The sequence below is a fragment of the Berghia stephanieae genome, chromosome 3 (assembly GCF_034508935.2).
Source record: "Berghia stephanieae isolate SIO BIC M18660-M18661 chromosome 3, UCSD_Bste_1.3, whole genome shotgun sequence".
Lineage (NCBI taxonomy): Eukaryota > Metazoa > Mollusca > Gastropoda > Nudibranchia > Aeolidiidae > Berghia > Berghia stephanieae.
This window is the reverse complement of record NC_088362.1, coordinates 22,503,359-22,522,486: the sequence shown is the minus strand read 5'-3', so window position 1 is coordinate 22,522,486 and position 19,128 is coordinate 22,503,359. Positions and strand designations below refer to the sequence as shown.

At 32.8% G+C, this 19,128-nt stretch overlaps 1 protein-coding gene across 4 annotated transcripts in view; it reads left to right on the top strand.

Annotated features, from left to right (window-relative positions):
• Positions 1 to 17,829, top strand: part of LOC144967360 (uncharacterized) — a 21,886-nt gene extending 4,057 nt beyond the window's left edge. Inside the window, exons 5-18 of one of the 4 annotated variants that reach the window (XM_078904478.1) lie at positions 782 to 912; positions 1,885 to 2,005; positions 3,466 to 3,583; positions 4,354 to 4,430; positions 4,921 to 5,106; positions 5,499 to 5,625; positions 7,687 to 7,920; positions 8,702 to 8,778; positions 9,643 to 9,747; positions 10,173 to 10,220; positions 13,426 to 13,635; positions 14,798 to 14,836; positions 16,614 to 16,677; positions 17,447 to 17,829. In XM_078904478.1, coding sequence (XP_078760604.1) covers positions 782 to 912; positions 1,885 to 2,005; positions 3,466 to 3,583; positions 4,354 to 4,430; positions 4,921 to 5,106; positions 5,499 to 5,625; positions 7,687 to 7,920; positions 8,702 to 8,778; positions 9,643 to 9,747; positions 10,173 to 10,220; positions 13,426 to 13,635; positions 14,798 to 14,836; positions 16,614 to 16,677; positions 17,447 to 17,685 — 1,776 coding nt within the window. In that variant the 3' untranslated portion in view covers positions 17,686 to 17,829. The remainder of the gene's footprint in view (positions 1 to 781; positions 913 to 1,884; positions 2,006 to 3,465; positions 3,584 to 4,353; positions 4,431 to 4,920; positions 5,107 to 5,498; positions 5,626 to 7,686; positions 7,921 to 8,701; positions 8,779 to 9,642; positions 9,748 to 10,172; positions 10,221 to 13,425; positions 13,636 to 14,797; positions 14,837 to 16,613; positions 16,678 to 17,446) is intronic. The other 3 variants (XM_078904481.1, XM_078904479.1, XM_078904482.1) reach the window with 3 other exon arrangements.
• Positions 17,830 to 19,128: the final 1,299 nt, after the last annotated feature.

The window sequence follows — 19,128 nt, the reverse complement described above, 5'->3', positions numbered from 1 at the left end:
GAGAGAGAGAGAGAGAGAGAGAGAGAGAGAGAGAGAGAGAGAGAGAGAGAGAGAGAGAGAGAGAGTGAGGGGGGGGGGGGGGGCAGTGACTGGATTTAAACATGTGCAAAACGTGCTCAAATTACTTTTTTCATTTTCTATTTTTTTGGTCTATTTTATAGGATTTCTGCTATACAAATAAAAGGGATGAGTAATAATGACCTTAAGATATTCTGTTGAGAAGCAGGGGCATTTTCTATCAAATAGCTCTTATATCAAAGAGCTTTTATGTATCGCAATATCCCCTAAACATGTTCAAAGAGCTTTACAAGGGGTCCCTGGCCAACAGCAACATTTAACATTAGGACGGGACATGGCGCCTGTTTGGCAATATTACAATTTATTTTGAACAGAGACAATGCTATTAACAGCCAGGTACTAATTTTACACCTGAGTATAGTGAGAGAATGAGTAAAGAGCCTTCTCCAAGGACTCAATTATGCTCTCTGAGCGAGGCTCGAGCCCAGGACCTTCTGATCCGAAAGCGAGTGTCATACCACAAGACCACATAGCTGCATTTTATTACTATCTGTATATGAATGGACATCTCTATGTTTCTGTGATTGTTAGATTAATATTTATTTACTTGAATTTACTTGATTCTTTGCACAATATCACCATATTTCTTTCATGTAATTGCATGTGGGTATGCGTGTGCATGTGTGATGCTTTTATAAGAATCATGCCATGCACAAAACACAATGATAAAGTTTATCTAATCTCACTTTATGCTATCTCACAGGTTTTAGAGTTGTGTGCCAACCAAATAAGCGACCTCTCCGGGCTTTGTGTCAGGCCTCCACTATTAGGTCACCTTGGGCTGGGAAGGAACAAGATTTCATTTATTGGAGATTACATCACAGGAGATTTTTGGTGGGCAGTGGCATTTACTTTCTATTATAAGACTGGATTGTAATGATAAAATGGGCTCATGCATATCTAAATCCTCGTCAGCAACCTGTCTCGTTCAAGAGCTTCATTGGCTTCCTGTTGAGAAGCGAATAATTTATAAAATTGCTACCCTGTCATATAAATCTTTACACAGTGGGTCTCCATTGTATGTTAACAATCTTTTAAAGGTATATTCTCCAATAAGAACCTTGAGATCGAGTGATGATAAGCTCAAATTGGTGAGGCCAAAGGTACTTCGTAATATTGGCTCTCAATCATTTCAATTTGCCGCTGTTCAATGTTGGAATTCCCTACTAGCATCTCTTAGGTCATCCTCATCTAAAAACCCACTTGTTCCAAATGTCATTAGTTGATGATCTGTTGGTCTGTGTATTTGTATATTTCAATTGATGTATTGTAAAGCGCTTGATGACTGTTTAGACTGGGGTTAAGCGCTATAATACTACTACTACTACTACTACTACTACTACTACTACTACTACTACTACTACTACTACTACTACTACTACTACTACTACTACTACTACTACTATATACTATATATATATTATATATTAATATATATTTATATATATTGATTTGTTATAACTTTTTATTTTTATAAATATGGATACATTGTAGTTTTCTCACTAGTTATAACATGATAATAATAATCAAGTGTTTATCATAATTATGAATTTTACCCTGCCACTTTATTTATTTATACAACTGAGAATCACCAACTGCCGTTAATACAAGGCGGAGATATGATTCACTTGCTTTTTCATGTCAAAGGGTGAGGGTTTATGTCTATCCTATTCTCTAACATCTAAGGCCCATAAAGAAAAGATAAAAGTGGTTTTCATTTTAAGACTATTATAATTGTCGACTTACTTTAGATAGATAGACACATTATGCTATATTTATTCTTTTCTGTAAAATTTATTTTTGCAGGCCCAACCTTTTGTCTTTGGATCTAAGTCACAATGACCTTTGTGACCTCATGGATGCTGTCAGGAAACTGATCACCCTTCCAAAATTAAGGAATCTAATCTTGCAGGGGAACCCTCTGTCTGTAAGTGTCAAGTTGGTGTGTTTGAAACAGAGTAATAATAACTGTATTCTAAATAGATTTATCTTTTTGATTATTGACATTTATATTGTGTGTAACACAGATTGGACTAACTTCAATAAATATTCATTCATAAGAAAGCTAAAGTACATGTGAAAGTATGTGACTGATCAATCTGGAAAGTATATCTGGGATAACTGAAAAAACGGCTAATAATATATTATTTATAAGTTGCAATTAAAATTGTAAAAACTGTTGTGGGATGGTTTAGTTTATAATACAATGCAATTACACTGTGAGGACATGGGTTGGAGAGTGTTTGTCGGTGTCTCATTTTTTGCGGGTCCTTGAGCAAGGATCTTAACCTCTGATAGTTTTTTTCTTTGCGGCACTATACTGGAGTTAACACCTTAGTCATCTCTGTCTTTTCGTGAGATGGGCCATGAAAAAAAAATCCCCTGAGGATTAAATAGGGGTTTTTATTGATTGATTGATTTACTGAATTATTTATTTGACAAGGCATGAAATTCAATTATTTCTAATCCCATGTCATAATAAATAATGCCCATACTGCAACATCTTTTGAAAAATACAATGTAACCCCCCCCCCCCCCCCGCAAAAAAAAAAAAAAAAAAAAAAAAAAAAAAAAAAAAAAAAAAAAAAAACAAAACAAAAACAAAAAAAAAGACAAAACAAAAACACAAAAAACAAAACAAAAACAAGCTAACACCCCCCCAAAAAAAAAACAACAAGAAAAAACAAACAAATAAAACAAGTCAAATAATAAAGTTTAAACAAAGTAGGCCTAATAATAGAATAAGCAACATTTTAAGTTTTAAATAAGTTTATTATATTGCTGAAATTCAAAACACATGTGTGCTTTTGTTTTTATTTTTAGAATTGATAGACCATTTGTGCATTATATTCTATAGACCTGTCTTCCAAAGTGTTATGACGTTTTGCTTATCTGTCTAAGAAGACAATATCTCCGCGAGAGACAAGCACAGCATGAATCGAATTATTAGAACGGCGACTAAAGTCACCAATTTCACCAACTGCTTTGACTTCTTGTTTGAGAGGCATTGCTTTTGTACATTGCAGACGATAATAATGATTTTTCTCACACATTGTTTGACCTGAACAAACTGTCACAGAGAATCTGCCAGAAGATATCTCTTTATAATACATGCAATTCATTTTTTATTGAATTTACATTTTCTTTCTTTATCTATACATAATATAATATTTATTCACTATACATAATATATCGTATATTTTTATATCTAAATATAGATGCACTCTTATTTTTATTCACTTCATTCCCTTATAAACTTATTTAAGATGTTATTTTATAATGCTTATTAATTTTTTCTTGTAATTCACGTTTGTAAACTGAATTTACCTATGGATGAATAAAGCTTATTCATGTTTTACGTTATGCTATTTATATTATATTATAAAGCTGATTCCTGGTTACCGTGGTTACACCATTGATTGCCTCAGGCGTCTTTCTATTATGGACGACATTCACATCTCAGCTGATGAGAAACATCACTTTAAAGGCTTGGCAAGAAGAAGAGGTTGGTATCATCAACTGTATGTACGATTGAATAGAAATCTCGAAAACCAAACTGAAAAGGCGTCACTTATTAACTTGAGCATATCCACTAAATTAAACATGCTCAAAGCACTTTACAAAGGGCCCCTGATCAACAACAACACGTAACATGTAGAACAAGACATGACGCCTGTTAGATGATAATACAATTTTTTTCCAACAGAGACAATGCTCTTAATGGCCAGGTACTCATTTTACACCTGAGTACAGGGAGAGAATGTGAGTAAAGAGTCTTTTCCAGAGACTCAACTATGCGCTGAGCAAGGCTCAAACCCAGGACCCTCCAATCTGAAAGCGAATGTCATACCACTAGGCCACATAGCCGCATTAAGATTAACCTATATGTACATCTAAGTAGCTGCTTCATTAATTTTATTTTATGAAGTGATTTTTGTGTGAGATAAGGCTTGTAATGAAACGAAAAAAAAAGAAAGCTTTTTACATATCCCTAAACTTTTGAGAAGTTTTCTTACCAATGTGCTACTTTTTACAACATTCTGAATAGTTAATGGCGTAATTAGCCACTTCAGTGACTTGACAGGATTTTTGGACTCTAGCTATTGTGAAATTGAGTTATTCTTTGCCTTGGGATTTTTTTGTTTCAAGGTTTGGGGAGGAAAGGCCATTGATGGGTCTATTTCCTTAGAAGTGTCATTTGACTAATATATTGTTTTTAATTGTGCCTATTTCTAGTCATCTTTTGCATGTGTTGATTTTCTTATCATCTGCCAGAGTTCATTCTTGACGAGGCAAAGGTTCAAATTGGAATTACTTATATTAAAGGTCTTCCCTGTCCCGAGGAAATCAAAGTAAGTACCACAAGTGATGAAAACCAAAATGGTAGACAGACTGAACCAGTCAGATTGATGGTGCATATCAAGGAAAAAAAGTTATGGTACCTTCCTGACAGCTTGAAGTACATCTGTAAAAGTTTCAATATTAGTTGCAAGTTGTTTTATTTCATTATGTTTTATCCTAAGAGTTAAAATATTTACGAACCAATCATTTGGAATAAATGCACAGATTGTAATTTCAGTATTTTAGTTTCCTATTTATTCTTAAAAGGAAACAAACTAAAATTACCTGACTCATTGAAATGAAGCCGGAGGTCTTCAAGTTAATAATGTTTCAAAGATAGCTTTTGGAAGAAATTTTGCAATCATATTAACAAATAATGTAATCCATCTTGCATATATATTTTTGTCACCCTTCCCCCCCCCCCTCATTTTGAAAATGACTCATGAATACTCTTCAAATTGTGTACTTCTGTCTCTACCCTTATTGTTCTGGAATTTTCAGAATCCAGAAGGTCAACCAGAATACCCTGTGGTGGATAGAACGTATTTCTTACAGTTTTTCTTCCCTGAGGAACGGGGTGGCAAGACAGATGAAGTAAACCCTAATGATGAAGATATGACAGATTTTACCGGCATGGAACACGAGCCTGGTGAACATAATAGAGAGGAACAGGAGGAATCTGAGGAGGTAAGTAAAATACAAGGTACTTTTTTTATGACCTATCAAACTAACTTGGAAAATATTATAATTGTGATGGAATGTAGAAGAATACTGAGTGCTGCTAAATTGATTTTGTCATATTTTGTGACTACTTTTCAAATGAAGTATAGTAGATTGATTGTTTAAAATGCAAATCGTTATTATAGTTTTAAGACTGAAGTTGAAACTATGTTGTTGGCTTCATAGATTTTCCTGTATTAAAAAAAAATATATTAATACAACTATTGTTCAAATGAGAATCTTATATTGTGAAGAAAAAATCAAGACATTTTAAGCTTGAAATTAATACCATGCTAAAAGTTTCATAAATTTCCATGTTATTCGACCGGTCAAATGTTCCTCTGTTTGGTCTCTTCCAGCATTCAGTTTTGCGTGCTGACTCAGCCTTCACAAGATCCACAGAGAACCAAGGCCACGTTGAGAGAAACGTGCTTTTTAACAGCAGACCTCAGATGAAGAGTGCTGAGGTTTTTAGTGTAGCAAAAAGTTTGTACCATTCTTAACTCTTTTTTTTCGTTGTTGTTGTTGGCATAATTAATATTCAAATCTAATGAAAGTTTAATTTCTTTTATATTTTTTATGCTATGAAAAGTTGGATTCATCCTCACCGCCTGTTGTTATGTATTACTCGTTTTCTTCACTTGATAGAAGTTCGGGATTTTATTTTCAGCAAGCAATTTGAAACAAATCTATTTATGAAGACATAGATGATCTTTCTTCATATGTCCCTTATAAAGACAAAACAAATAAAAACAAACAAAAAAGAAAAAAACCCAAATAAAACACACAAAAGCAACAAACCCTATCTTTCAAAACAAAACATTCCCCCCTCACCCGCCTAAAAAAAGAAAAGAACAAACTGAAAAAAAAACAACAAAAAACAAAAAACAAAACAGACTTAACAAATGAAAATAATAAAATGACAGCAAATAATAGACAAACATTTAAATGCCCATTCATGATATAATTTTGTTTTATAAATCAAAGGTCTCACCCATGTGTATTAACCAGTACATATTCTTAAAGAGATTTGCCTCTCCTTCCACCCCTCCCCCAAACCCCATCCCCTCTGCCTACCCTCCTTTTTTTTCTCTCTTAATTATTGCACAATTTCAATTCATGACATTTAAATTCCTTTTTGAGAGCATGCATTTTTTTTCTCTCAAAGGACACTATATATTATTATATTACTATTATTATAGTTATGGAATATATTTTACATTACATTACATCCCAATGTGTCTTTTGCTTCCAATACATATGGAAACATTAAATTTGATAATCATTATTTTCTATACGCACTATATTCTTCTTCTTCTTCTTCTTCGTTCCCGTCACGTCACATGGTCAGTCCGGTCTGGTGAATGAAGCCCACAGTGGTCCTGAGGTCGTCCTCACTGCCGTACAGCTTCTTTGAGTATGGGGTTGGATCAGGCCAGAAGTTCCTTCTCAACTGGTTGTACCTTGGACATTCCATTAGGACATGATGTTCATTTTCATTTTCAAGTCCGCAGTCACATTGTCCAGAGGCACCTGCTCTGGACATCCTCCACATATGTTCCTTTAACTGGTTGTGTCCAGTTCTCAGTCTGAAGATGATGACCTGTTCCTTTCTGTTGAGCACCTTGATTGGGTCATTCATGTTGTATTCTGGGTGCTTCTCTCTCCATCTCTGAGACTGGATAAATTTGGCCATTTTGTTAATTTCTCCTGTTGAGTACATTGGGGAGGGTTGCTGCATGCGACTGCCTGCCTTTGCCAGTTGGTCAGCGATCTGATTTCCAAGTATCCCACAGTGTCCTGGAATCCACTGCAGTACAATGTTGGTAAACTTGCACTATATTCAATGGCCGAACAGATTGGTAATACGTTTTGGTAAAGTTTTGAACCAAAAACTAGAAGTGCCTAAATGAGCCACTAAAATGTAGAGAGATAAAGTGAGTAAATGTAACTCATATATATATATTTATATATATATATATATATATATATATATATATATATATATATATATATATATATATATATATATATATATATATATATATATATATATATATATATATATAAATGTGTTGTTTTTCTTTTGTGTTGTTCCCTTATATATGAGTCACATATACTCACTGTATCTTTCTCTCCATACAAGTGTTGAGCTTGGTTATTGAGTTATTGTTTCCAACAGCGACAATTTTTGTAAAATATTTTTCATCACAGCAATGCCTCACTGGGTCTTCTACTGCATCACTCATTTCCGACTTACTTAAGGTATACTTAACAAACTAAATGCAGGTGGGATGGATATTTAAGAGGGCTGCTACAAAAAGGGTGCATAGGAAGCAGCTATACCATTAAGCCATAAAAAAAAATAGTTTTTACTTATCGTCTGAGAAAAAAAAAGATTTTGAAGCATAAATGCTGTAGTTGTTCAAATGTGCACTATATATATATATATATATATATATATATATATATATATATATATATATATATATATATATATATATATATATATATATATATATATGTGATATACATTTACTTTAACAGGTTCAGTAGCATCTTTCCCAAGAAGTCACCCTAATCCTGATCCCGAAGTTGCTCCTGGTCATGGCGTTGAGGGAATTAATCTCAAGCTTTTGGAGGAGGGAGATGAGGAAGCAGAGGATGCAAAACTGCCATCTGAGGACCGGGGACCAATGTTGCCTTCCGGTGTCAGACTTATCCCAATCAACTCTGAGCCACAAAAGTGGGCAGAGGAATTAGAATTGGAGTGGACCATCGGTAATTTGACTCAAACAGACGTTTTATGCAAATGTTTGCTGTTTGAAGCTTGAAGAAATAGATGACATTTTAAAAATGGAATGGAAACTTCTATTTAATTAATGAAGACAGATAATGTGGACGTTTCAGGTTTTCCTCTTGTCAACAAAAGCTTCCATTCCATTTGACTAATGTCATCTATTTCCGATGTTTATTGTGACCTCAAGAATAGGTTTTATTCGACAGCACTCACAATAATCTTATTCAAAAGTTTTGAAATATATATGAAAATTGTTAAAATATAGTTGCGTAATTTTATTTTAAAAGATAAACTTGATTTATGATTTTATATTGAATTAAATTGAATTTTGCTTAAAATTTGGATTTGAACGCAATTTATGACAAATAATATAATGACCAAGGTATGAATATTTCTAAATACATACAGTCACAAACTATACGCAATGCCTATTGGTTTTGCAACAACACACAGTGGATAATATTTGACTCGCTCATTAAAACAATTTTCTGTTGACCATTTGAATAATTTGACAACAGTTGATTTTGATATTACAACTTTTCAGTTCATTTCTAGATGAATTTGCAAGTGATCTCTCATAGATACTATAATGACCAAAATATAAAACATCTCTGTATACACGATAGTCACTAACTATATGCAATGCCTATTGGTTTTGCAAAAAACACATAATGGGTAGTTTTTGACTTGCTAATATGTGAGTTGTTGAAATAATTTGACATCAGTTGACTTTGATATTACAACTTTTCTCTTCATTTCTAGATCTTGTCCGAGATGACCTTTTGGCACTCAGAGATTTTTTCAAACAAGGCATGGATTTCAATGTTGTTGAACAAGTGGTAAGTTTCTGTTTAAAACAAACATGTATTCATCCATATTGTTTGAGCGGATGTGTCTTTTAAGTTTGTATGGTTGTATATATGCATTATATTTATATATATATATATATATATATATATATATATATATATATATATATATATATATATATTTATATATATATATGTGTGTGTGTGTGTGCATGCATGCGTGTGTATGTGTGTGTGTTTGTGTGTGTTTGTGTGTGTGTGTGTGGGTGTGTGTGTTCAAGTAGGTGTGTATATGTCTGTAAACATGATTGGTTTCGTCATCAAACAATTTAATCAATTTCTTCTGTGAAGGTCGTCTTCTATATAAAAACAGCCTAAATTAAAGTGGAATCAATTCTATCGCCAATGGGAATTTTTGATGGGCAATTTCTCCTTTTTCAAGTTATATCTGACTAACAGTGTGCTAAACAGATAGATAATTAATAACCGATATTTTATATAGAGCAATATCCACTAAAATGCGCAAAGAGCTTACAAGGGGTCCCTGACCAACAGCAACGCTTAACATGTAGGTTGGGACATGATGTCTGTTAGGCGATATTACAAATTTTTCGGACAGAGTCAACATTGTTAATGGCCAGGTACTCATTTTACACCTGAGTACGGTGAGAGAATGTGAGTAAAGAGCCTTTTCCAAGGACTCAACTATGCACTGAGCAAGGCTCGAACCCAGGACCTTCTGATCCTAAAGCGAGTGTCATACCACAAGACCACATAGATTTAATATAAAAGAAAGAATGAATAAATGAATTAATGAATGAGTGAAAGTGATAATGGACGACATTTTCCACATCATTATCGCAGATAACTTCTGATACTATATATTGTGTACAGGTTCTTGGATACCCAATGGAAAATGATGAGTCATCAGACAAGGACAAAGCTGGTGAGGCGAAGGATGGAAAAGACAAAAAGAAAGATACAACTCCTAAAGGAAAGGTAAATACACGCTTGTGATGGATGAAGAGTGAGAGTAGAAAGAGAAAGAGAGAGAGAAAGAGAGAGAGAGAGAGAGAGAGAGAGAGAGAGAGAGAGAGAGAGAGAGAGAGAGAGAGAGAGAGATAGATAGATAGATAGAGAGAGAGAGAGAGAGAGTCAATCTTTACCATCCCAACTTTGATATAACTACGAAATTGAAGTGGTAAATTTTAAAAATATCTATTAAACTAAAATCAAGGTCATATTCCTCTTTTATTCAATAATTAAAGGGAAGGAGAGATCTTTACTGATTTACATGGGAATTTTATTAAGCAGTAAGTAGGGCATAAATTAAGCAGAAAAAAATCATAGAAATATTTTACAACAAAATCTCTATATTATTTCATTTTCATTTTTATTTTTACATATGCATATTTCTCATACAGAAAGGGAAAACAGAATCAAAATCTGAACAAAGTGACAAAAAGAAAAAGGTGTTTAAAAAAAAAATATCTTCATCTTGTAGCATCTCAGCTTTTCCTTGAAGATAACCAATTAAAAAGAAACTAGATGATATGCACACAATATCAAATGGGTCTTGTCATTACTGCTGACTACGAAAATAACAATATTTTTTCTAAAATAGTTTCAAGGATATGATTATAATGGCAATACTAATAATTCATCATTAAAAATAGCAAGTTTACAAATTTATTTGCTTCTGATTGTTATGCTACCATCCTTTCCCTTTTTCTCTGCATTTTCCCTCATCATCATCATTGAAAAAAATATTTTAAAACTATTCTGAAGGCATTTTCCAGCAGTTATAATAACTTAGATCTCAGGCGATGATTAAGACATTAACAGTGCCCGAAGAAAACTACACACTGTCTGAATTTGAGACAATAAAATCTAATCACCGCAATATTAAATCTGTATCGAGCCTGGTAAAATTTATCCTTTTATATAAGTTTGCTACACAGGAACATTGATTTCGTGGAAAAACCTCATTGACTTGTTTTTTTTGGCTCTCTTACCTTCATTCGGCTCATGGAGCGAAGTCTATCCCGGTTTCTATAGTGTGAAATGGACAATAGCAATTGCTTGCTACCCTTTGTATCTGACACTATTCAATTGCAAAGTACTTTCTGCCAGATCTAACAGACCCAGTTACTTAAATGCTGCTGGGTGGGCCAGAAAAAAATCTTGACTGCACCCGGGATTGATCTGGTTCCATTTGATTGTGAAGCGAGTGCTCTACCAACTGAGCTATTGGGACCCCCCCCCCCCCCTTTTTGACTCTCGGGTCAGTACAATTCCCAATCTTTCTGAGAAAAAAGGCAAGAGATCATATCACACCCATGTTTTTCTCACTTCACTGGCTACTTGTTAAATTAAGACTCAAATACAAAATTGCTGTTCTTTGCTTTAAGCGTTTCAAAAAAACTGCTCCTTCATATTTATGCAACCTTATATCATTCTACTTTCACTTTCAGAACTTTAAGATCTAGTGATCATCTCCTACTAACTTTTCCCAAATGGCCCCAAAAAGTTTTCTGATAGGTCATTTTCTCAAGCTGTGCCTTCTGCCTGGAACTCTCTTCCAATTTCTCTAAGAAAATGCAATACAGAAGCTACTTTTAAATTTAAGGACCTATTAAAATTAACATTGTTATAATAATAATAATAATAATAATAATAATAATAATAATAATAATAATAATAATAATAATAATAATAATAATAATAATAATAATAATAATATTATTATTATTATTATTATTATTATTATTATTATTATTATTATTATTATTATTATTATTATTATTATTATTATTACTATTATTATTATTATTATTATTATTATTATTATTATTATTATTATTATTATTATTATTATTATTATTATTGTTATTATCATTATTATTATTTTGATGATGATGATGATGATGATGAGGATGATGATGATGATGATGATGATGATGATGATGATGATGATGATGATGATGATGATGATGATGATGATAAAATGAAAAAAACAAAAAAACAAAAAAAATCAAACCAAAAAAATACAAAACAAAAAACAAAAAACAAAACAAAACAACGACCCATAGTGAAATGCCAACTGCAATTTTTCCATTGAATTTCCTCCTTTTACAACAATCATATTAATATGATCTTCTTGACTGTGTATATATGGGAAATGAACTTGAATAGTTAAAGGTAATGCCTTAAAGCTTTTCAAAAGAATCACTAAGCCTTTTCTAGTAGCAAAATGTTATATTTCTCACTTTAGTTGGCTTTTATCCTTTCAACAACTCAGATGTAGCTGAATTGCTTAGTCTTTCGTGCTTTTATTTAACGCTTAGATCTTATCTACTCAAAGTATTTAAAAGCTTGTTATCCAGATTATTAAAAAAAATAATATATTGAGCTTTTATATAGCGCAACATCCACTAAACGTGCTTAAAGTGCTTTACAAGGGGTCCCTGGCCAACAGCAACATTTAACATGTAGGACGGGACTTGACGCCTGTTAGGCAATATCACAATTTTATCGTACAGAGACAATGCTGTTTGCGGCCAGGTACTCATTTTACACCTGATTATGGTGAGAGAATGTGAGTAAAGAGTCTTCTCCAAGGACTCAGCTATGCGTCAAGCGAGGCTCGAACCAAGGACCTTCCGATCCGAAAGCGTGTCATACCACTAGACCACATAGCCGCACATAAATCCTTGAAAACTGACTCAATTGTGTTGAAGTTTTTAAGCTCAAAGTTTAAAAAGTTTATATATAAATTTCCAATTAAAGTCAAGACAATATCATTTTAACATAAAACCAAATGAATCTTGTATAAATATAATTTGGCTCCCGTTAATGCTGCACAATTCTTAAAATACAACTATAATATTATGAAAAAAAAAAAAAAGTAGAAGAATGACAAGATGGCTTCCAAGTTGTGTCCAATACAATCAAAATACAAAAAGATATGAAAGGTTTGTATGATGTCATGCTAAACAAAACAGAAAAGAAAATCATTAAAAATAATATTTAAAAATAGAGCTTTTTTCTATAGCGCAATATTCACTAAACGTGCTCAAATCGCTTTACAAAGAGTCCCTGACCAACAGCAAAACATAACAAAAAGAACGAAACATGATGCCTGTGAGGCGATAATACATTTTTTTTTCAGACAAAGACAACGCTGTTACCACCAGGTACTTGTTTTACACCTGAGTATGGTGAGAGAATGTGAGTAAAGAGCCTTTTCCAAGGACTCAACTATGCGCCCAGCGAGGGTCGAACCCAGGACCGTCCAATCCGAAAGCGAGTGTCATACCACAAAACCACATAGCCACATATTTAATAGTAGCTTATGAAAACATTACATTTGTTTTGATGTTTATTACAAAGTATTGCATTTTAAAATATACTCAACAAGCAAGATTCTGCAAATTTGAGATGATGCAAAAATATCTTATCAATTTTATGTATTTCTCAGACAGACTATTGATAACCACATTGTTTTTATTTTTGTTTTTGTATTTTTAGAAATAAATTAATGAGATAATTCACTTTCGTTTAGGGTGAAACAAAATGTTGTAATGTTTTGCATGGTAATAAAACTGGATAACACTATATTATGTAATGGCAATATTTATGATATTTTTACAATCCAGTTATAATATTTTCTTGCAGGATACTGGTGGAGGAAAGGACAAGAAGAAGAAAAAAGAACCGGAAGTAGAGTTGGTGAAGTCGGCCCCAACTTACACTACTATTGCATCTTTCCACATTACTCTCGACCACTTCCTAGAAGGAGAATTCGAATACAGAAATATTTTCAGTAAAGGAGATGTGCCCCCACCATCCACTATCCGAAGCATGGATGCAGATGACAAAAAATTGGTATTAATCATTGCTTGCTTCTGCATATAATTGTTTCTTTTGTTTTGTGTAAAAAAAAAAAAATTGGGAATAGACTGTGCCAGTTAAAATAGCCTTTGAAATACAATTCTTATGCAGGTCTAACGTTCATTTTTTGAAAATAGAGCATAATCTCACATCTTTATCTCATCTTTTCGTGTTTGATGTTTGTAATGTTGAAGAAAAAGAGTCTAACAGCTTGAAAGTATGGAGGATGCTCAATGGTTCTCAATTTCTTTAATGCCAGGACTTTCTGAACTTCTAATGCTTTGGTACGATAGTCATCTTCCCAGTGCCCAAAGTATTTGTCGCTTTCTTCTAACATACTTTCTCAAAGTTGCAAAAAAATGGATGTAAAAGTGTTCGTTCGTAGATTGTCCTTGAGGTTCAAGTTTGCTGCAGTTAAAGAAAACAATAAGTTTGGATTTCAGTTCACTCTTCATCTGATGGGCCTTCTCTCAATCCACTGTGACTGTGATGACTGTATTTTTGTCACCAGGTTTTAGCAGTAAGCTTAGTATCATCACCTGTATCTATAGAATACAAATTGTCATTTGCATTGATGTTTATTAAAAGGTTATTGCAATTGTGTGGCTATGTGGTCTTGTGTTATCATACTCGCCTTCATATTCAGATGTAAAATGGGTACCTGGCCATTAACATTGTTGTCTCTGTCGGAAAAAAAAATTTCACATGCACTGGACAGAGATTTATGGAAACAAATTACTAACTGGATACTAGAAACAGACTGACCACACTAGAAGTAACACACACATTCACGACAAGCATCCATAGAGAGACATCGCAGCCATATTCAATCAGTACATTTCAAACGAACCTCTATTCCTTCATCATACTTTTGCCTGTTATTTTACTTACCCAAAAGATTAATTTCACATACTCTTGATACGTTTGCATATTATATCTATATGCCAGTATTGTAGAGATTGTTTTTCCTTGGGAAAGACATTTTAAACTACTATTATAATGACAGCGCTCAGTGTTGATCTTTAATTCTTATTCCACTTGTCTATTTTGTCACACACCGCATTATTTCAAAGTCTGACCTTTGAAGCACTAGTGCGTTTCATGGTAACCGATTGATATAATTTGTTTAATTTTTACCTTTGTATTTCTCGACTAGTCACTTCAAGAATCTTCCAACTCTCAGCTTGGATTTAATGTAATGTATTAACATGTTAACTGTTTTTGTTATCAGTTGAAGAAGGGTCTTGAGCTCAAACCATTCGATGTTTAACGTTTAGTTCTTTTTTAAAGCTGTTATATTCATTTTTGAACATTATTTCGTTTTATTCTAATGATTCAGCTTCTACAGTTTCCCATTTCATTACAATTGTATGATCATTTTGTTACAATTTTGACCAAAATATTCATACTTTTCTATGCTAGGCCATTGTAAAAACGCAGAAATTTTCAAAGGGTGGTAACTCAATTGTCAAAAATGTGAAATCAAACCAAAAGAAAGAACAACTACTTGCCAATAAAATTAAGTAAAATGTGTTGAAACTACTTCAACGATGTTTTATTGTATTGATTTTTACATGGACATGGTCAAAATCAAGACTTTGAGAAAAACTCACACTTCGTTTCAATAACACATGTGCCTTCCATGACATTCCAAACATGAAGCACATAGCTATTCATTGAATTTGTGTATTTTTGTATTATTCCCTGATCAATATATATTGTTTCAATCTTCGACCAAGAATGCCTGTAAATGATGCACTGTTTTTTGGTTCTTTCCTTTTGATCCGGCGACCCAAGGTTTTCGATCAGTGTCAACTTTGGTGATTGTGCATGCCATGGTAGGAATGCAATGATTTTTCTTTGAGAAGCTGATGACAGATGGCAGCTGTATGTGGTCAAGCATTATATTGTTGGAAGATGGAGATATTGTCATTTTGAGTCGGAATAGGAACGACGTCATTAAGATATCGCTCACACACACACACACACATTCAGGTTCAAGACTGATGATGAATAGGGATTTTAGAGTGTGCAACTGATTCTCCCCCCCCCCCTCCATACCACGACGCTGATACCATTGAAATGTTGAATCTCAATAATGTATTCATCATAACAGTTAAAGCAGGCACTGACAGGTCTTAACCATCAGATGCAGAAACATTGAAATGTTGGATGTTGGATTTAAGTGCGCATCAGCCAAGGAGTTGTCTTCTTGAGAAACTTTCAATCTTTTCACCCCTGTTCATCAATTTCAAGTTTTAGAATTCTACTCATGATTTTATTATAATTTAGAAAAATCAAAAATCAAACCTATAGTATGTTGTATACAAATGTAAAGCTAATGACCTTATTTTTATGGTTGTGAAAAATATATTTATGTTGACAGAACAATAAAATGAGATGAATAAAAATGAATGTATATTAATATATCACTTAGAAAAAGGACAGATGGCAGAAAAGTATTTGGCACGTTTTGTCAGCTAGTAATACGATTTTGTTCTTTTTGGAAGTTGTTTACTACTTTTTACTGTCCACAGCTCTAGCAGCTTAGTATCATAATAAAATGGGATGTTTGTCCTAAGTCTTGTTGGATTTTCATAAGGGCATCGCATATATCATAAGTACTTTTCTTTTTAGATCATTTAACTAATAATTATACACTTTTTAAATGTTTATCTTTCGCTTTTAAAATCGAAAGAAAGCTATTTGATCAAATTTGATAGATTTCTTTTTCTACAGTGAACTTTTGTGAGATGAATACGGACAGCAATACAATGGAATCTGCATAAAGTCAACACTCTTAAAGTCAACTTCCGCTTATATTCACCGCCTCTTGTTGGCCTCTAACTTTCTGTACTATGTCTTTGTGTGTTCCATTGATTAAGTCAACCAATCTTTCTGGTCCGACTGGTTTGGCTTAATCACTGTATTTCATCGTCTTACTAATTGCAATTTCTGTTTTGAATTTCCAGGACAAAAAAGATGGCAAGGACAAAAAGAAACCATCTCCTGATAAGAAAAAAGAGAACCCAAAAGGTTTGTTTTTCTGGTTTTTTTTTTTTGGTGTTTTTTTTTGCTATATATATTTTGTTTGTGTTTATGTGTGTGAGTGACTGTGTATTAGTTTGTGTGTGTGTATTGTGACCTTGTGTGTCTGGTTGTGTGTGCTTGCTTATATGTGTGTGTGCTGTATCTTTGAGTGTGCATTTGTTTCTATGTGTTTCCGTGTATGTTTGTTGGAAGTTTCCCAAATTTAATAATATTGAAGCAGATATGACTTAATAAATAAGTAAAACTGAAAAAATATGCATAGACCTACTTGCATGATAATAATATCTTTATAGTTACATTATGCTCCGATTCACAAAGCTGTATTTGATATCCAAACTGGCAATCCAGAACCAAAGTTCTATTTCATTCAGTGCAGTCATCCCTTAGGTGTCCCTTTATAATAGACCACAAATATAATCAAGTACTCATTCACAGTGGAGTGGAGTAGGGAAATGGTTGTAACACAACACAGGTACTAGATCGGCTATATTGAACAGTGTTTAACATTGTGCAGTGTCACTTGGCCGCATATGCCACATAGAGAGTGGTAATGGTGTGGATCAGAACCTGAAAAGAAGGCCATTCCGTGTCACTATTTTTTTTCTCAACATGGACTGGGTTTCTTTTGTAAACATTTTATCCTGTCATTATGCGTTTTTAATTTGTTTCTACAAACCCTTAGTCATCATAACTGTTTGAAATGTAAAACAATTAAATTTTAAAATATTTTTTTCAAAAAAAAAAATAAATCCAGATGGCAAAAAAAGTCCAAGAGCAAAAGATTCCGAAAAAAAAGTAGGAAAGGGCAAAGGTCACACGGAGGAAGCAGAAGATGAAGATTTGCCTCCCCCACCGCTAGAGCTGGAAGTAACTGTCAAGCTACATCACTGGCTCACAGCCATGGACTCTCTCAAGGAGGAAGAGGAGAAAAGCGTCAGCAATGAGAACAACACGAGCAGAACTCTTCAAACCATTAAAAGCAAAGAGAAATAATAATTCGAATGCAATTCCACTCTTATCAAACTAATAACTGTCATGCTTTTGGAATACTTATGTGATTGAACTACTTTGTTTGACATTTCTCATATTACGTGATAAATTGTCTCATGACAATCTTCTATATTATGCAATGACATACGATATTAGAATTTCAGACCTGCCTGCTTCAAAATCTAAAAATTCGTAATTTTTAGGAGATAAATAACACATTGCAGGAAACTTTAAAAATCAATAATTTACCCTTACGAAGATTAAATAAAACTTCATTCAAAATCCGTAAAAATAAGGTCTGGCATCAACTTGCATTTTCAATTAGTTTTAATGACTTAGAGAGATGCTCATAAGGTTCTGATGCTGAAATTAGAGCCAAAATTAATTTCGTATTTCCACGAATGTTTCGTAATATAATAGTATTATGCAGGTCTGGAATTTGCCAGATTTCTAAATTTGTCTTCAAAGATTCTTCCTTGTCTTCCCCGATCATTTGCTGTGCCTGCTATACAATCGGCATTATTTTTTTTTTCATCATGCAATATATCATGTTTGCACTGTTATCATGCGTTTTAAAATTCGTTCAATTTATTTGCTGTTAATTGCATACGCCACTCCTATTTTGTTAACATTATCCATGGCTATTCACCAAAGGTCAAATTCAATTTCCGACGACATCCTTAGATTATTATTATTATTATTATTATTATTATTATTATTATTATTATTATTATTATTATTATTATTATTATTATTATTATTATTATTATTATTATTATTATTATTTATTATTTTTATTATTATTATCATTATCATTATTATTATGATAAAGATGATGGCAACGATGGTAATGATGATGATGATGATGATGATGATGATGATGATAATAATGACGACGATGATGTTGATGATGTTGATTATAATGATAATAATGATGAAAGGAGCATAACAGTAATGAAAATTATTAATACATTTCTTTGTAAAGTGTGAAATGTTGGACCTCTACAAGCTATGTTGCTTTCATACATCTTGTAAAAACGAACCATATTGATTAAAATATTATAATAATGACATAATGTTAATCATGTTCTTTTTAAAATCCAAACTGTGATAATTGTATCGTATCATATCATGTCGTTTAAGATCTAATAGGTTCTAAAACCCTTTAAATGCTCTGTGTAACTTTTATGCATAGATACAATCTATCAATCATATACGTAGTATTCAATGTCAATCAATTGATACTATTGAGAATTTAATATCTAATACAGAAATAAGTGTTATATTCAATATTCGTAGTGTAATTTTCTCTATTTACATTCAGTTGGCATGTCCGACTTGTACACTTGAGAGTTTCAAATAATTGATATACAAAATACAATAATATCCAATGTCATGTTACATAATTCGCCAAAATCAAATATAATGTTGGTAAGATCTATATCA